The 20,153-nt window shown below is 45.3% G+C and overlaps 1 protein-coding gene across 1 annotated transcript in view; it reads left to right on the top strand.

Annotated features, from left to right (window-relative positions):
* The window catches only part of Retreg1 (reticulophagy regulator 1), a 134,540-nt gene that overhangs the window by 31,517 nt on the left and 82,870 nt on the right, over positions 1-20,153 (top strand). Inside the window, exon 2 of the mRNA XM_028868174.1 lies at positions 18,994-19,100. Within this exon, the coding sequence (XP_028724007.1) occupies positions 18,994-19,100 (107 nt within the window). The remainder of the gene's footprint in view (positions 1-18,993; positions 19,101-20,153) is intronic.

The raw sequence follows: 20,153 nt of genomic DNA, 5'->3' as shown, positions 1-20,153 counted from the left end.
GAAGAGTTTGCCATTGAATAGGGGAAAAAAAAGAAAAAAGAGGGATGTTTTCCAAGGCTGTCTGTGAACATAATTCCTCACACACCCAAGGGTGTTGTGACCTTAGACAGAGACCTGTGTTCATAAGCAGTGTGACCAGGCCAGTTCTGCTGACAACTGTACATGAACCACACTAGTAAAGAACACTTGATTGTGCCCTTCAAATAAGTGTTCTTCCAGATGCCAGTTATGAGTTCACTCTTCCATGTGTTTTATCTTTGGGATTGTGGAAACAGATTAGACAGTTGCTTCCCTTTTGCATTCATTTGAATCCTGATGACATAGAACTTACTGTCTAACCCTAAGTAGGCCAGGACAGTGTATAAACTAGAATACTATGGCCTCTGGTCGTAAGTAAACTCTTCTATTTGGCATAGTTTCCTAGGCCTTGTTCAAATCATCTAGCCCCATTTTCATTATGGCAGCCTAAGAGAATGCTTGGGAAGAGGTGGATGGCCCCTTATCACAATGGATAACACTGATCATCACAGGGCTTTGGAACTGAAGCAGATCTTGGAGCGAGTAGTTGAATGTCCAAAGGTTTGGTGTTGTGAACTGAACCATATCCTTCCAAATGGCAGACACTGAAGTCCCAACGCACAGTACACCCGGTGATGTGGCTGACTATGTATTTAGAGATAGGAATTTTAGTGAGATTAATAAGGTTAAGTTAGGTCATAAGGGTGGACCCTTACCAAGAGCAAGACTCCAAGGAGTGTGAACAAAGACCCTAAGAGGACACCACAGGAAAGCATGAATCTGCAAGCCAAGAGAGAGGCTGTAAAACAAACCAAATCGTTGACAATTTGATCTTAGTCTTCTAATTTCCAAAACTCCGAGAAAATGCATTTTAAAGCCCTTCTTTCCATTAAGCTTAACATCCAGGACTCAATAGATTAGAAAAGCCTCAGACTGAGTTCTGGAAGTGAGAACTGTGGTACCACATTGGGACTGTATGAAATCTTAGTGTTGAGTCTACAAACTTGGCAAGGAAGGCCGTTAACAGAGGTCAATCTGTACAAGGCCATGACCTTGACAGCAGGTTCTTAGGATCTGATCAAGCTTCAATTTTCTAGAAATGGGTTACCTAGATCTGGGTTATCAGGAGCCCCCTCCCTCAGAACTGAGAAAAGCAAAGCTCTGTGATTTAGAAGCCTCCTAGGCAATGGTATTCTGCTGCAGTAGCCAGAATGGACCTGGGAAGCCAGTCTGTTCATTTACTGACTTAGGAAGGAAGAGGCCCCAGAGCTGCATTTGATGTTTGCCTAGGTACATAGTGCAGAAGGTTTGAGTAGAGGAACCCCGAGGAGCCTGCTAGTCTTCATGCTCACAGGTAGACCCTACTCACCTGTACCCTCTGATCCAATCCACCTGACTCAGGGTGGTACCCAGGAATCTGGACTTTTAAAAAGAGCTTTGGGTAATTCCAGGGGTAAAAATGCAGTTTGAGGAAGGATCATATCACTGGGAGCTCAGTTTAAACATGAGAAGTGTTGGGCAGATGGTGTGCATGTTTCTGAGCTGTTCTGGCCTATGGGCCGCTGGGACTGCTGTGCAGGCACATTGCCTCTTTGCCATTTGCACACCACCCCACCCAACTGACTATCTTGTCATAAAGTTTGCTAACCTGTTTCATTTTTAATTAAAAAAAAAGTCAGTGTGTGTGTGTGTGTGTGTGCGTGCGCGTGCGCGCGCGCTCTTAACCATTGAGCCATCTATCTTCTTGGTCAGATGTTTGTTTCTTTTCTTTTTTGTTTCCACCCTCCATCCCCCTTAATTCCTGTGTTCCCTCTTAACCTCAGCTACTCCATGGCAGCGAATGGTTTTGACTGACACTTTCCTCCTTTTAGTCCCTCCAATGACTGAATCTGGTGCTTGGGATTGAACTTACTAGAAATCCCGCTAGAGCAGGTTGCCGAGTATCTTACTGCCCACCTTGGGGACTTCCTTTTCTTTGTCTTCATCAGGCCACCTACAAGGTGCCAGGTAAAAAATGTTGGCCGATACCCAGCTAGATTGACGGCACGTGATGGAGCCCACAAGCTCCATCTGACTTGACTTTCCTGGGACCTGTTTGCATAGGTAGAATGCAAGGTGGTATGCCAGGGCAGTATTGCTCATTGCCCTGGTCTCAGATGGCCATGAGTCCACTCCAGCCCTGCCCTGGCCTCTCCCTTCCTCAGCTTAAGTGTGCAAACAGAGCACAGGCTGCCTGCTGTGCCTCCCCGCTGGCCTGTCTTTCTGCACCCGTGTGCCCTGCTGACAGGGCACATTCCCTGAGCTCACTGGACTGCCACGGCCTGTGTCACCACAGTGAGCCCTGCCCTCCTCCACGCGGCAGCTTCACGGTGATGGTGGCTGTCCAGCGTTTCCTGCTTCCTGAGGGCTCTGGAATGCCTCATCTTCCTAGAGGAAAGACCCTCCCCTATTTTCCCTTTCATTCACTCTTCTTGTCCTTACAGAAGAATAGCTTCTCAAGACAATAAAGTTATCTGAGTCTCAATCTGTGACTTGTAATTAAAAATATTTCTTGGGCCTGGAGAGATGGCTCAGTTGGTAAAGTCCTTGGTACGCGTAAGCTGAGGACCTGTGTTTGGTTTCCCAGCACCCACATGAGAAGTCTGGCATAGCAGTGAGTGCTTGGAAAGCCCATGACTGGGAAAATGGAGACAAGCAGAGCTTTGGCACTTGCTGGCTAACCAGACTAGCCAAATTGGTGATCTCCAGGTTCAGTGAGAGACCGTAAAAATATGAGGAAGGGTAATTGAGGAAGACACTGATGATGTTGACCTCTGGGCTGCACATAGCATGTAGACACACATCCTTTCCCCCCTGCCACACACACAAAGAAATTACTACCATATCTCACTCTGCTCGATGATTCATCTTTTTGCAAATTATTTAAAACGCATTTTTTTATTGGTTTTAAAGAAGTAAACCCCCCACCGCTCCCCACCAGTACACACACATTTTGCAGTGTTAAGGATCAAAGCTGGGGTCTCAAACATGCTAGGCAAACACTCTACCACCAAGCTTCATCCCCATGTAGGTTTTAAATAAATCTAAAAATCAGATTCAAGGTACAATTCAGATGACCACATTTCTTTGGTGCCCCTCTCTCTTGCTCTCTCTCTCTCCCCCTCTCTCTCTTTTCCTCCAAGACAGGGTTTCTCTGTATAGCCCTGGCTATCCTGGAATTCACTCTGTAGAGGAGACTTGCCTTGAACTCGGAGATCCACCTGACTCTGCCTCCCAAGTGCTGGGGTTAAAGGTGTGCACTACCACTGCCCGACTTTAAAGATTTGTTTTTGTTATTCTTCATTATATAGTGTGGAAGTCCGCTGGAGGCCAGCTCTGACCTGCTCCCACCTATCAAAGGGTTCTTTGGTGGAGGAGAGAGGAGTGAGGAAATATTAGATAGAAAGAAAGAGATGATAAGGAAGACAGAGACACAGGATAGCTTTGGGAGGGCCCTGGGTCAATACCCAGTCACCCAGAGCTTTATTCAAAAGAGCTTTTTATAATACTGCCAAGGGGAGAGGCAAAAGACCTCTCCCTTGAAAGATCAAAGCACACCGTACAGCCAAGTGTAGACCCTTCCAAACACCTGGTAAATACGCCCCTGGTCAAATCATCCTATTATGCAACCCTGCTGGGTAAAGCAAGCTCAGATTCTTTGACCTTGAGTAAGGTCTCACTAGGAAGCCTCTGTGGGCCACTACAGTGTAGGTGTGTATGTATGTCCACGTGAGTATATGCATATTAATGTGGATTCCCCAGGAAGCCAGAGGCATCAGATCTCCTGGAGCTGGAGTTATAGATGGTTCTGAGCCACCTGATGTGGGTGCTTGGAATCAAACTTGGGTCCTCTGGAAGAATAGAAAGTACTCTTAACCATTGAACCATCACCCCATCACCTTTTTTTTCTCCTCTTAATGGCATGTAATTTAATTTCATGTGGCATTTTCAGTCACTAATTTTGCAGAATTAATATGGGAGATTCAGGATTTTCTGATAGTAAGGGAGATGGTGCCATGTGCCTAACAGTTGGTAAAATAATCATTTTCCGGTGGGATGATCCAGTCTTTGAATGATGTTTTGCAAATCATTAGGTCCTTGAGACTTTCCTGCTGCTCCCCTCCCCTCTAACCTCTCCCCCTTCCTCCTGCTCTTCCTTCCTCCTTCCCTGCTTTCTTCTCTTGTGATGCTTTGGATTGAACTCAAGGCTTTGTGCCTGCTAGGCATTTCCCTACCACTGGGCAACCCTGCCATTCTTCTCCTTATAATTAGTGCTGTCAGTGAGAGCCTTAGATAAAGCCGGGATAAATTGAAGGCTGGGTCTGGGCCCAGTCAGTAGTCACGTATATTTCAGTGAAGGGAAGCAAAGCTCTGCTTTTAGACCTTTGGTTTGAAAGAGGTTCAAAGCTAATGATGCTTTGCAGTTTCTACCCCAGCGCCATGGAGGAGTCCAGTGGTCTATTTACAGACCTTTCCTTTAGCTCTTGACACTATTCATTATTTTAAAAAAGTATCCTGGCATCCTTTGTGTGTGTGATCCTTCTCTTGGCCCTATGAGAAATCTGTTCAGTTCCGCCAAAACCCATCATGGAGTAATGGGGAAAATGCAAGTTTTTGTTGTCAAAGGGCCATAGAACTGGCTGAGAAAAGTTTTTACACTTTTACAGCCAGTCAGTGGGGTTCCACAGAGGGTTTGGTCTGGAGCTTATCTTATTCCATCATCTAAGCTGTCCACATAGACTGAGGCCTATCTCCACTCTCTGGCCAGCCGGGTCATTCAGCTTCGACTTTATTCCAAGCTTCTGCAGTCACACCCAGCACCCATGGGTATGAAATGCTTTAGATACCAATGAAGGGGCAAGGAAGGGCTGTGATCTGGGCTGGGGTCCCAGTGATCCGTGCACAGCAGGTTAGGCTCTGGGCTATCATTCCCTGGTGGGACATTCGTGGAGTCAGGCCCTCCGCTCTCTTGTGGCCTGTGAGCCTCAAGTGCAGACTAGTTTTGCTTACCTAAAGCCTACACTTGGATAGAATTTTTTTTCTCTTAAAACTGTAGTGCATTCTGAAATGGAAATAATCCATCTGAACTTTACCCAGGCCCTTTATTTACCAGGAGGAAACTGTTACCTTTGCATTCTTTGAGTCTTTCTCTGCATCTTTCCCTGTTTTTCTTATATTTTTATTGGTCTCCAAGCATGTGGGTTAGGTCTCATTTTTTTTTCATATTTTTTGAGATTTATACTATCATCACATCATTTTTCCTTTCCCTTTTATTCCTCCAAACCCTCCCATGTGCCTGTCTTTACTCCCTTTCAAACACATGGCCTCTATATAAGTATTTAGTTTATGTGAAATACATTTAATATCTATCTATATATAGATTTATAAATATGTATATTCCTAAATATAAAAATACAATTTGTGTGGGTGTGTGCGCACGCGCACGTTTTCAGGGCTGACCACTTGGTACTGGATAACTAAAAGGTGTGCTCTTCCCTGGGGAAGACTATTTCTTCTACTTCTTGTTTGCCTGTAGTCCTTTGTCTGGGTTTGAGGCCTTGTGAGCTCTCCCTCTTCCATATAAACATGTTTTTGTTGTCCATGTTCAGATCATGTTTACTAGTCATGTTGTTGTTGTCCTTGTTCAGCTCATGTTTAGCTAGTCATGTTGTTGTTGTCCTTGTTCAGATCATGTTTAGGTAGTCCTGGTGGTGTCCTTGTTCAGCTCATGTTTAGGTAGTCATGTTGTTGGTGTCCTTGTTCAGATCATGTTTAGGTGGTCATGTTGTTGGTGTCCTTGTTCAGCTCATGTTTAGGTAGTCATGGTGGTGTCCTTGTTCAGCTCATGTTTAGGTAGTCATGGTAGTGAGACTTCATGGTGTAGCTTCTCTGTCATTTTTAGGAGATACAATCTCACTTCATGTCTGAAGTCTATTGCTCTGGCTCTTACCATCTTTATGTTCCTTCTTCTGGAATGTTCTCTGAGCCTTAGGTGCAAAAGTTGTGGGTCTCTTTTCTTAAATGACCCAGATAACTGAGCCAGCCCAATGATGACAAGTGGGAACAGATAGTTCGTTACATGGAAACCGTAATTAAATTCAAAATAATGTTAGTGATTTGGGGATTGGAAGAGAAGTGAGGGCAGAAAAATAAATAAGTGGGCTGGAGATACAGATGCCGGGAGGGTGCTTGCTTAGCATGCATGGACCTCAGTTTCCTTCTCCAGCACTAAATAAACTAAGCAGGGTGATGCACACCCATGACCCCCATACTGGGGAGGTGGAGGCAGAAGGATCAAAAGTTCAAGGTTACCAACCTGTCTCAAAAGAAGGAGGTGGTTAGAATAAAGCAAGAGGACAGATTTATTTGCTATAAAAATGAATCAGAAATGATGTTAGACAAGCATGGCTGGAAGTCACCTGTGGGCGGTCATCCTGGGATGAGTCACCTGGGTGATGTGGTTTGCTCTTAAAGCCGGCATCGTGTTGAGGTGGAGAAGTAGGTCACAGTTGATGGGAAGAAAACATATGTAGTGACTTCCAGAACTGTCCACTTCAGAAACCACCTAACACATGATATGTCGCTATGAGACCAATGGGCTGTAACACACAAATAATTTTTTATTTTATATGTGTATACTTTCCTTATGTAATGTCTGCCTAAGATGTACATGTGCTCATTGTAATTGTCATACATATTTGCCTTTGTGTCCAAAACATGGACTATCTGGTCAGATAACAGTAATATACCATGTCAGCTAAAAGAATATAGAATTCCTTTAGTAAACATAATATACATTTTAATGAAGACAGGTATAGTAGTTTTTTAGTTACTATAGTTAGTTGGTTGTAAGAAGTTCACTGACATATGGAAGATGCTCCTGGTTGCTGGAGTTTTAGGGATTGGTGGGAAGGGTCTTTCTGAATGTTCTTGCTTCTAGATCCCTAGGCTAAACTACATATACACAAGGGCTGAAAGCCTTTGGGAAATGAACTAGAATTACTTGAAGAAGAAAAGACTTGATTGGACACTCAGTGAAGGTAAGGCTTCTGTCCTGCCGCTTGGTGCCTGGCCCTGCCTAACCCCCCGAGGGAAGCTTGTGCTCCATTGTGGCTGTCGCCCTTCAAGGAGGTGTGAACACAGGGACTGTGCTCCACAGCCACAGACAGGCAATGGCAGCCCTCTCTCCTGAGATCAGTGGTGCACGTGGGCACAGCAATGGGGTAGAGGCTTCTTGTCTTTACCAATATCCAGGCCCCTCAGGTGTCTCGAGTGTAGACCGCAGTAGGTTATGGATCTCCCTTTTGTTGGCTGGGGTGACAGTAACCTGGGAGGGTCTGTACTGACTCTGTCAGCCCTGAGGAGTGTAACACAAATCTTAAAAGATCTTAACAATAAAAAACCTGGGGCCAGATATTGGAGTGAACGCTGAAAGATCAGAGAGACAAAACAAGCCATAACCAATCTCGCCTTGCCAACTCCTCAGTTGATTCTGTTTCCTCGAATTGAAAACTTCTGAGTCTTCACCCAAAAGTGTCTCTGCTGAACTGCTGCTAAAAAGCCTAACACCTTAAAAGCTAGTTCCTGGTCCTCACGCCTTATATACTTTTCTGCTTCCTGCCATCACTTCCTGGGATCAAAGGCATGTGTCTTTCCCAAGCAACACACACGAGATCTCAAGTCCTGGGATTAAAGGCGTGTGCCACCATGCCTGGCTCTGTTTCCAGTGTGGTCTTGAACTCACAGAGATCCGGATGGATCTCTGCCTCCTGAATGCTAGGATTAAAGGCATGTGTGCCACCACTGTCCGGCCTCTATGTCTAATCTAGTGACTGTTCTGTTCTCTGACCTGACCTCAGATAAGTTTTATTAGGGTACACAATATATTGGAGGGGGACATAATATATCACCACAGAGGAGTGCCCTCATCTTCACGTCACCTTCCTGAGTGAGGATGGTGTACATCTGGCCACAGACCCTTTCTTGGCACTGCACATAGTTTGCTTGCTCTTGGGATCTCTAGAGCACTCTGTGCTTTGAAGCCCATCCTGTCTGTGATAGCTGCTCTGCAGCATTCTAGAATCCCCAGACGCCATGGGCCAAGTGGTCACAGCATGCTTCTGGGACTGTGTGATGACTGAGCAGATCAGTGAAGTCACTCAGGTTTTGTTCAGGCTTTGCCCCAAGAAATCTTTGCGGGGGAGGTGTCTGATGGTGATAAGTTCTTCTGCAGAGGATTGTCAAATATTTCATAGACGTTCCCTACGGTAGGCAGTGAAGTAACTCACAGGCACCTCAGGATGCAGTAGGCCTTGAAACAAGGGCTTGATGAAAATCTCTTAGGATGGAGTGATAGGGATATCAGTGCAGCGGCAAGCCAACGGCTTACTGGACGCAGGAAGTGCAGGCCACTAAATGTGGGTCACCCTGCTGCTATCGGGGAGTGGCAGGGCCTGAGTAACGATCAACACCTGTGATCAATAGTGTGAGTAAGGACTGCTAATACACAGATATTAAATATGCAGGTGTCCTGGGCAGACAAGGAAACGGATGTGATTGATGTCACAATCGAGGTCTGTCAGTGTGAACGATGGTTGGTGTCAAACAAGGACAGATTTAATATACTTAGTTTCAAGCAGCAGCTGAAGAATAGAACCCCTGCAGTTTTTAACTGTCTATAAATTTAACGCAGGCAGCATGCTGATAGAACTGTTAAAAAAAAAAAAGAGGCTGTTCTGAAATGAGTGAAAAATATGTATGTCCACCCCAAATCCAGGGTACGAATGTTGATGGTAGCTAGTAGTAGGTCTTTCTTGTCGGAATTCCTTTGGACCATCAGCCCCCCAAAAATGACATGGAGATTTATTATTAATTATGAAAGCTCAGCCTTAGCTTAGGCTTGTTCCCAACTAGCTCTTATAACTTAAATTAACCTGTTTCTATTAATCTGTGTTCTGCCACATGGCTCTTTACCGCCCCTCCATTCTGTATGTCCTACTCCCTCTGTTTTTGGCTGGTGAATCCTGAGTCCCTCAGACACCCTCCGCCCCACGGCCCCCCCCCCCAGTTCCTCTCTCTTCCCAGAAATCCTACCTATTCTCTCCTGCTTAGCTATTGGCCATTCACCTTTTTATTAAACCAATCACATCTTCACACAGTGTACAAATATTCCCTAACAGTGGCTTTGGTCCCAATTGCCAACCATTGGAAGCAACCAAGTTGGTCTTCAGTCAGTGTATGGGTAAATTTCAGTATATTATACAATGGAGCATTATATACAAAGGTTAAAAAAAAAAAGCATGGTGTTAGCCCACAAAAACCACACTGTGGAATCCTCTATCCATGTTGCCACAGGAAAGAAGCCCACTGGAAAAGTCACTAGCCGCGTGAGTCCTACTGTAACGGTGTATGATGTTCTGGGAAAGGCCGAACAGCAGAGGCAGGAGTGAGAAGATTGGCTTTCAGGGACTCGAGAGAGGGAAGGGTGGGGCGCGGGGGAACTTAGCGCAGTGACATTATTCTATAGTACCCTGTAATAGTGGGTACTTGGCAACATGTGTTTGTCAAAAACATGTCAAAGCATGTGTATATCAGAGCGAGGCTTCGAGGACTTCGGTTGGTGATGACATATTGAGAATGGTTCAGGCACTCTAACAAGTGGGCCACATCCGAAATGCAAGGTGTCGGTAACAGGGTGCGGTGATCAGGGGAGAGGGAGTGGATGAGCGCTCTCGGTGTTCCCTGCCTGATTCTTTTTTTTTTTTTTTTTTCAAGACAGGGTTTCTCTGTGTAGCTTTGCGCCTTTCCTGGAACTCACTTGGTAGCCCAGGCTGGCCTCAAACTCACAGAGATCCGCCTGGCTCTGCCTCCCCAGTGCTGGGATTAAAGGCGTGCGCCACCACCACCCGGCTCCTGATTCTTTTGTTAACCAGAAACTGTTCTTAGAAGTAAAGTTCTTAATTCAAAAGGAAGCGTATGAACTGCTGCCCGTGCTTCTAGCCCCTCTCACAAGGTGAGGGGCACATGCAGTGGCAGAAACCGTCTGTCTGAGAGGCAGTTGGCAGAGTTGGTAAGGCTGACTCACAGCTAGGCAGCCTGTGTTCACATCTCAGTGCCACCTCACCTTGTCTTGGAGTCTTAGGCAAGTTCCTGACCTCTCTTTGCTCGTCTGTGTAATGGGGATAATGATTGAACCTTCCCCGTGGGTTGGTGTTAAGGATGAAGCAAGTGACCGTGAAACTCCTGGAACAGAGCCCTGCCCATTGCACACCAGCTATTTCATTCATCCAGAACTTGGCTTCAGAGGACGCACCCCTCACCAGAGGGTGGAGGGGTCAAGGGCTTAGGGCACACCTCCTAACTCGTAGGCTCCACCTGCTCTCATGGACTGGACGTTCTTCAACCGGGAACGTACCTCTCCTCCTTCTCAACTGGCCAAAGCTGACTTCTCTTGGAAGACAAAGTTTTAAAGCCATCTTTGCCCTGGAACTTTGTGTTTCCTACGCAGTGAGGGGCTCTCTTTTCTGCGCCCGCAGCAGCGTGAGGGGTACTTTGGTCCAGCGTGGTTATTTACCTCTGTGCTTTCCCATGTTTGCTGGGCAGAGCAGGATTCGATGTAACCCCCACTGCTAGCCTAGTGGCGGACACATGCTTATTAGCAGCACGAGAAATCAGTGCGAGCATCCTGCGGGAAGTTGGCTGGAACAGGGATGTTGGTCATGTTAGGTGAGATATGTGAAGCTGAGCTCCACGATTCCACCTGAAGCGAGTCACGGAACGATGGAGGGAAGGCTCCCTCCAGCTTAGGTGTGCTATGGCAGTGACCGTATTTTTCCGAGGGTATGACTTAGCCCTGGCAGCAGGATCCCCCCATGCACAGATGATGGAGGTTATGATTTTGATGTCCATTTTCCTGTAAGGATTCATTGATAATCATTTGGCTCAGCACGAGATCCAGCTGTCTCACTTGAGACCCAGCAGGAGTGAAGGGTTGTCACCTCTGTAGAGGCCCTGAACACACCACCACACACCTCAGGCTTTCCAGGAAAAAGGCAGATCCAAACCTGATGGAGCCCTGGAGCCAACTGCCAGTTTTTAAGCTGCTCACAAGGTGTGGGAAAAATGTTAAGCTATGCCGCCAGAACCTGGGAGACTTGGCTGAGCAAAATGAGTCTGGTTCTCCCACAGAAACAGCCGTAGTTGAAAACTGGGGCAGCAGAATTGGTGTGAGGGAGGGCCATGGCCACAGATGCCAGTTTCAGCCTCTCCCGTTCTTGGATCTTCTTTCTCTTTCCATGAGTCTGCAAATGTGAACATTGATAAGGCATGTGACGGTGTTGAAGATGAAGGTAGGGTGTCGGGGGAGACAGGCAGCAGAATGGTTCAACTGGTGAAGGGGTCACCCCACAAGACTGGGGACCTGAGTCCAATCCATGTAAAGCTGGAGGAGAGAACTGACTCCACGTTGTTGCCCTCTAGCCTCCAAAAGTGTGCTGTGCCATGTGTGTACTCACACATACTCCATACACACCATAATTATAAATACAAATCAAAGTATGAAAACACAGTGGTGAGAAGTCGGCTCAGTTGGGAAAGTGTTTTCTGTTCCAGCATGAGGATCCGAGTCTGGGTCCCTAGCACACACCGAAAAGCCGCGCGCTGTGGTTTGTGCCTGTAATCCCAGTGCTCAGGAGGCAGAGAAAAGAGGAGAAGCTCTCTGGCCAGACAGGGATCCCATGAATCGGTGAACGTCCGGAGCTCGGGTTAAGTCTGTGTGTCTTTGTAGTCAGACAGATACTTCAATGGCTCGCTCTCTGGCTAGCTCTGAAGATGTTTAAACTCGAGTGAACTTTGGATCTCCTAGTGCTCTGCCTCACTCTGTGAGGACCGTTTTGCTGACACATGCTAATCTAACACTTGACTCTCACATGATCGTGAGAGACCCTGTCCCCAGAACTAAGGTGGAGAGTGACTGAATTAGACTTAGATGCCAAACTCCGCCCTGCTCCCTACATGCAGATAATGTGCATACACACCTGCACAGACATGTACATGAGCATGTAACTCATAGATACAGATGCATACACACAAGGATTAAGGCAAGGCTTTACACATAACAGTGGTATTTCAGTTCAAAAAGAGCTTTTAGGAAGGGTAAATGCAGCATTTTCAGATTAAATTACTTGTTTGGGATTTACTTCAAGCGATGGGGTGGGGTATAGGGTGGGGATGTGGAGGAGATGTGATTGTGCCTGGGGAATTGGTGTAGCTGGGTTAGTGAACACTGCCTCTCTTTTTGTATGTTTGAAATTTACCAAAGTGACATTTTTCCCCCCAAATGATCCAAATTATCTTATAACATAAGTGCTCCATAATATTAGGTAATGCCTTTAAAATGAGTAAATTAAACTCACCAGGGTTGCCAGGATTTTTCATTTCAAATCCAAAGTCTAGATTATAGAACTATGGATTTTAAAGTACACTGAGGAGATGAGCTATATTAAACACGACGCATAATTAAGACACCAAATAGGCACAGATTTTTCTCTATGTGTATTAATTTACCTTAAATGTTTGCTTCTCAGTTGTATTTCATCCTTCGGGCTAACAGATGCTGACCTGCCGAGGAGACAGTTAAGCAGTCCCACCCATGTTGGCGCCGCTTTCCCAAGCAATTGCTGATGATGCCTTCTCAGCTGACCAGGGACTCTTAATGACCAACAAGACCCTTCGCTGAGATGCCAGCTGGGCCTTTTCCCAGGGCACAAAAAAGACTTCTAGAGTGTTTTTTGGTGTTGCTATGGCAGCGCTCACCAAAGGAGGTCTGTGGGTTAAAGTTCTGTCGTTACCTATTTTTTTTTAATTCCTGGAAGTTGGAATTCCCACAAGGAGAACAAGTAGTGGCGTCCAGAGCTTCAGCTAAGTCTTTGTTTCTTTGTGTTCAGCAAGGCGCTGGAACGGCTCTCTGGCTGGCTCGGAAGGTCTTTAAACTGGAGTGAGCTTTCACTCTCTCCTAGGGCTCTGGCTCACCCTGCAAAGGCAAGTCCACTGCCACATGCTCATCTGACACTCAACTCATGTGACTTACAGCTCATTATGTCGTCTGAGCCCGGCCAGTGGGTGGAGAGAGTCAATGGAGAACATCTAAAGTCAGACAGGAGGCCAGGACATACATTGCCCCCTGAACCTTGGGCTTCATGGAGAAATGTTTCATTGTAAATACATCTCTTGCTCAGTGTCCTGAATATACACAGATGAAAATGTATAGCAGGCCGTACAATAAAAAAGTGAGGGATTGTGAAGGAAAGAATTTTCTTATGGTGTATTTCTTTCTTTCTTTTTTTTTTTCTTTCTCGAGACAGGGTTTCTCTATGTCGTTTTGGTGCCTGTCTTGGATCTCACTCTGTAGACCAGGCTAGCCTTGAACTCATAGAGATCCGCCTGCCTCTGCCTCCCCAGTGTTGGGATTAAAGGTGTGCGCCACCACCGCCCTGCATTTATGGTGGATTTCTAATAAAAATTTTGAAAGCTGCCACTCCCGTATGATTTGGAGAAATCTATAAGAATCCAGCACATAGACAACCACAAGAGTTAATTATAAACTCAGGCTAAAGAGATAGGTTTGGAAGAAAACAGACATTAAAACACAGCCTGTGTTAAAACAAATATGGAAGGCAGAAAGATAATGTTGTGGCCCTGTGCTCAAGTCATCTGAGAGGAGGGAACCTCCATGGAGACAATGCCTCATAAGATCTAGCTATAGGTAAGAATGTTAGTCATTTTCTTAATAACTAATTGGTGGAGGAGGGCCCAGCAGGCTGAGCAAATCATGGGGAGCAAGCCAGTAAGCAGTGTTCCTCCATGGCCTCAGCATCAGCTCCTGGTTCCAGGTCCTTGCCTTGAGTGCCTATCCTGACTTCTTTTGATGACAGACTGTGATGTGCCAATGTAAGCAGCATGGACCCTTTCCTCTCCATGCTTTGAGTCATGGCGCTTTATCACAGCAATAGAAACCCTAAGTAAGGCAGTTGCAGAACACTAATTTTGAAGCACTGACCTCATCTACCTACTCCTTTTACTGTCGCAGGTCACACAGGCACTTAGCATCAGAACCAGAATGGGTTGTATGTTCCTTTCTGATGGAGGTCTTTATTTACAACTTGACCCAGAATCTTATGTAGAGTCATTGGCCAAATATATTGCATAGCATTCTAGAAGGTAGCTTGTTTACATATTTCCTTCCTAGCCCAGCTTATCCTCCAGAATCACTTAGCATTTTATTTTCCTGCTCTATACCTTGTGCTTTCTCTCTATAGCCTGTGGCATAAAGGCCAGAACCCTATCTTCAAAATACCTGATGAAAGCAATTTAAAGAAGGAAGGATTTATTTTCGCTCATGTTGTAAGGGGACACAGTCCCATCACCAAGTGAGGCCTGGCAGCAGGATCAGGAGGCCTGGTCACATGGCATCCACAGTCAGGAAGCAGCAATGAATGCTGGTGCTCAGCTCACTTTCTCCTTTTTATTCAGTCTAGGACTCCTTTGGTGCTTTTTGTTGGGTTTTGCTATCTTAGTCTGTATGTGTCTGGTTATAAAGTTCACAGAATGCAGTACACATGTATCATCCTCCTCCTCCTCTCCCTCTCTCTAGTCAGGGTCTCTCTCTGTAGTCCTGGTTATCTTGGAACTCATTATGTAGACTAGGCTGACCTTAAACTCACAGAGATCCTCCTACCTCTGCCTCTTGAGTGCTGGGATTAGAGGCGTGCACTTTCACACCTAGCTCCTTTTCTTCTTTATAGAACCTTGCCATTAAACTGACTTCTGGAGCGGAGCGGGGCGGGGAGAGGCTTGGTCCTGCCTCACCTGAATGTACCAGGCTTTGCTTTCCCCCTTGGGAGGACTTAATGTTAGAATTACTAGCCACTCCCCCAGCTACATGACCACACATGTGCTGTCCAGTAGCCAGGCAAGATGCTTAGTGATCCTGTGGCCTTACATGTCCTATGTAATCTGTGCACAGTGTGATCACGTAATCTTTGTGCACGCATGGCGTAGCTAAGTAAGCCCATATAGGCGTGTGTGTGTGTGTGTGGGGGGGGGGGGGGGTTTGCTGCATCTATAGAAGTGGGTTCCACCTATTCTTTATGTCTCTTCCTGCACAGTCATTCCATAGGCCTATGCACATCTTTTCTATTCTCTTCCCTTAACAAACTCTTATAGTAGGTTTTGTTGTGCCTTGTGGCTTCTCTCAAATGCTTAACAGCACCGCTGAATGAATAATAGTCTTTTGGAGGAGGAGATGTAGGCTGGGCTGGGGAGGAAGGTGGAGTGGGGGGGCCGGAGTAGAGATGAAAGGGAGTTCTGTAGTTGGTGTGTAAAATGAATAAAAAAATTTTTTAAATAAAAAGTACAGTATAAGACAAACTAACCTTTTTCCTTTATTTCTCTCCTTTATATACTTCCTTGAAACATCTCTCAGTACCAAAAATTTACCTCATTATGTGTAATTCATATTCCAAAATAAAATAAAATATTATTACATTAAAAAAAAAAAAAAACTCTTGACTTTTCTCGGGGTCTCTGAGAACATCCAGGTTAGTTTCAGTTATCACCTTGGCCAGTTACCATGTGAGCTCGTCTCCTGGAAGAGTCAAAGCTCTTCCTGACGTCTTGGCTGGCCCTTTCCCTTGTAGGCCTGTCCAAATGGAGTTTTGCAGGTATTATGCGCTTGTATGGGAAGGGAATTCGAGTTTGTTTTCTCCAGAGGAGGTGGGCAGCTGGACCTGAGGGTAGTGATCCTAAAAGAGGAGGTGCCAACAAATCGGATCCTTAGTGCCTTTTTTTTGCATGTGTGTGTGAATGTGTGCATGGGTATTCCCTTATGTGCAGGTGTGTGTGTGTGTGTGTGTGTGTGTGTGTATGTGTAGGCCCAAAGTTGATGTCTTACTCAGTTGTTCTCTACTACATTTATTGAGGCAGAGTTTGTTTCTGAACCCAGAGTTTGCAGTTCTGGCTCGTCTGTCTTAACAGTTTACACCAGGGATTCCTGTTACTGTCACCAGAATGCTGGGAATATTGGCAGCCACCACATCCGCTTGGCTTTTGCGTGGCTGCTGGGGATCCAGACTCTAGTCCTCACACACAGCAGCTAAAAATGACCTTTATTTTATATGGGGGCGGGGCATGCCAGAGCACACAGACGGAGGTCAGGCAACTGTGCAAGATGCCCTCTCGTTTGACTCAAATCAGCAGGCTTGGCAGCAAGGGCTTTACCCCGCTGGGCCACCTTACCAGTCCCTCTTAATGCCATTTGGAAGAGACCGGGCATCCCCTGCAGCCGCCCCCTGTTTGTAGAGCACCCGGAAGCCCTGGCTCTTCAGTCAGTCAAAACTCAGTTTCAGGTCATTCCCTTCTCTACCTGCAGCACCCAGATATGGTGATATTTTATTTGTGCTGACATGTGATTTTATTTGTATGTTAATAAATAAAGTTGCCTGGCGGTCACAGCTGATAGCAAGCCATAGCGGAAGCTGGGTGGTGGTGGCACACGCCTTTAATCCCAGCTCTTGGGAGGCAGAGCTAGGCGGATCTCTGTGTGTTCAAAGATACAGCAGCATTGGAGACACATGCCTTTAATCTCAATACCAACCATAGAAGACCTGGAGGTCTATACAGTCGGGCAGTGACGAAGAGGTCATGTGGTTGGGTTTACAACCAATGAGAAGGCAGAACAGAAAGTCTATAAGAAGATAAACACACAGGGAGTAGTTCTCTTGCTGAGGAGGACAGCAGTGGTAGTGACGTGTAGTAGGAATCTTAAAAGTTCTTATTGATAAAATCAAGCCCGAGGCCAGTTATTGGGGTGAACGCTGGAAGATCAGAGAGACAGAACAAGCCACAGCTATCTCACCTCGCTGGATCCTCAACTGGAGGCCTCTGAGTCCTCATCCGGAATGGGTCTCAGCTGAATTACTGCTCAAAAGCCTGAATGCTTAACCAGCCAAATGCTTAACCAGCCAAATGCTTCTAGTTTCTGGTCCTCATGCCTTATATAACTTTCTGCTTTCTACCGTCACTCCCTAGGATTGAAGGCTTGCTTCCTGGGATTAAAGGCGTGAGTCACCACGGCCTGGCTGTTTCCAATGTGGCCTTGAACTCACTGAGATCCCAGATGGATTTCTGCCTCTGGAATGCTAGGATTAAAGGCGCGTGCTATCACTGCCTAACTAGTGGCTTGTCTGTTTTTTGACCCCAGATAAGTTTATTAAGGTACACAATATTTTGGGGAACACAATACCACCACATTTCCTCTCTTTTTGTCTAAAATTAAAGAAAGCGTATAACTAATACAAGAAAAACTATCCAGTAAGTATATACAATATATACAGCCAAAAATTACATTAATGATGTCTAGTCCATTAACATTTGACAGATTCAGATAAAAACTCCATTATATATATTAACAATGTCCAGTCCAGTAACATCTGATAAACTCAGGCCAAAAAATTTTCATTACTTATCTTATTTAAAACAAGTAGTTCCTTTTTAAAAGTAGATTCCATAATCTCCCTTTTTATCTTATCATATCCATATTCTCTCTTTTTTCTTTTCATAATACATTCAGTAGTCTACCTTTTGTCATTTTTATATCTTCCCCTTTTTCTTCAGTGTAGATTCAATGATCTACCTATTTATCCTATTATTTATCTTTTTTCTCAGAGTAGATTCAATGATCTATCTCATATCTTATTCTCTTTTTCTTTTTGCTTTCTAGGGGTGAAGATATCTTTAGGGAATCTTGAAAAGAAAATTTTTGGGTTAATTGTCAAATCCTGTATCATTTGTCCAGTCTCTGCATAAAGGAAAAGTTCAGGGCTTGTTTCAAGTCCTTGTTCAAGTAGTCTGTCAGGCTGGATCATCTCAGCTAGCCATCTCAAAATTGTCCTAAGCAGTTTGTAGTCCAAAGCAGATCTTTCCGTGGTGTTAATCAGCTTAATGGCTTTATCATAGTCCTTTTGAAGATTTCAAAGTTGCTGTAAGGTGTGGTCGTGGTCATGGTTCCATGCAGACTTTTTTTTTTTGTGTGTGTGTATGTGTGTGTGTGTGTGTGTGTGTGTGTGTGCGCGCGCGCGTGCGCGTGTGCGCCTCCTCTGTGGTTTGGAGCAATCACAGTCTGATAAATGTCTCTCGGAACCATGAACATTTTTCCCTAGAAGAGAAAATCTTCACAGGAATTTCTCCCCACCATTTGTCTTGCCAAAATTTTCCAAACTGACCTTTGCCGATGCTTTCTTGTAACATGATGGTCCTGGCAATTCTTCTCTGAACCAGCAGCAGTAAACCCTTCGTCCCAGGTAGCAGCATCACCGCAGTCACCAACACGATGAGAAGGAGCTGGCAACGTGGAGCAGTAGCCACTGCTTCCATGGTCCCACCACTGTTTGTGGCTCAGTCCAGGCCAAAGCTTCTCCCAAGCCTCCTAGGCCGGCCTCAAACTTGGGATCCTACTGCCTCTGTCTCCTTCAGCAAATCCTACCAGCGTGCGCCACCACAACCGGCTGAGTGTAGCTTGGGCCTGAGCTGGGGCTCACAAGGCCACAGGCAAACAGCTTTTTCATGAATTCGTAACACGAACGTTGGGCGCCAGATGTAGCAGGAATCTTAAAAGTTTTTAGGGTAAGATTTTTAGCTCTTAGCTGTTGCTCTGACCTCTTGGGCTTTCATCTCTGCATTGGCTCTGTGTTTCTTATTTAACAAGGTGGTTACATCTACGCCCAGAGTTGTCTTGAGTAAGACCTCAGAGAAAGAGTCCTCTGTAAATTAGACACCAGACTTGTTTCTGTGAAAGTCAACTTAGATTAAAAAACAAAACAAAACAAAAAACCGAAAGTCTTCACACTGAAATGGTGGTTTGTCTGTTTCTCTTGGTCACAGGTTCCTTGCATTGACTCCATGGAGAGTTTATCATCTCATTTCTGTCATGATACTTGGGCGCGTTATCATGCAAATCATCAAGGATATGGTTTTGTCTAGGACAAGAGGTAAGTAGACTTGGACTTCATTTTTGTGCTTTAGTATCGTGTAGGCATTGCTTTCTTTACTTCCCCTTTCCCTGTCCTTCCCTCCCTTCCTCTGGGTTTCTGAGATGGGGCCCTGCTCTGGAGCCAGGTTGGACTAGAACTCTCAGTGGTCCTCTTGTTTCAGCTTTCTGAGGGCTAGGATTATAGGCATGAGTCAACATATTGTTTGGGGTTTGTATTGTATATATACACGTATACATGCATACCTTCCAGTGCTGGGGTTTGAACCCAGGGCCTTGCACATGTTAGGCAAATGACATACCACTGAGCTACATCCCAGCTTATAATGTAGTTCATGATTCTGTCTCTTGTCAGAGCAGGTGAAAGGTCCATATGCGCTGGGCTCTCCCTTGGCTTTCAGCTACTTCACATACTAGGGTGATATTTAAGTAGGCGACTGTGAGAAAAGCAGTTAAATATTTACTCCGCCCTACAAGCTCACACTGGGCCCCTGGAAAATGCACGAATTTATGGACAGTTTTCTTTCACCTCAGTGAAGCAAAGCAAAGCTTAAAAAAAATCACTGAAGGGCTTGTAGAAGTTTTGAATGATGAATGATGTGGAAAAGAGAATCATTACATTTAAAAGTGTTTTTAATGAGTGATTGGCGTCTTTAGGGCTATGCAACGATATCAAAACCTGAGTGAAGCTTTTCCATGTTTCCTCTACCAGTGTTTGAACTAGTTTTTGTAAATGCACAAAAATTCTCCCCTAGACATAATGAGCCCTGTGAGTCTCTGTGTAATAAGATTGATTTGATCAAAGTCACAAAGGCGGCTTTGGCTTTGGCCACATGGGCTTCTGTGCATAAGAACTGCCCAGATAACCTATCACGGGGTTGTATCACAAGAGAGACACCGTCTCTCAAGCAAGAACTTGAGCACCGGAATGAAAGTTCTGTGATTTTTTTTTTTTTTTTTTTTTTTTTTACCATCAGGGTATTCCATGGGTCAGCTTTAAAGCTGACTCGTGTTCAAGTCCGTCCAGTTTTAAAACCGAACCACCATAGAAATG

Source organism: Peromyscus leucopus, chromosome 11 (genome assembly GCF_004664715.2).
Source record: "Peromyscus leucopus breed LL Stock chromosome 11, UCI_PerLeu_2.1, whole genome shotgun sequence".
In the NCBI taxonomy this organism is placed as follows: domain Eukaryota; kingdom Metazoa; phylum Chordata; class Mammalia; order Rodentia; family Cricetidae; genus Peromyscus; species Peromyscus leucopus.
The sequence above is the reverse complement of the archived record's forward strand: the minus strand, read 5'-3'. Positions and strand labels throughout refer to the sequence as shown.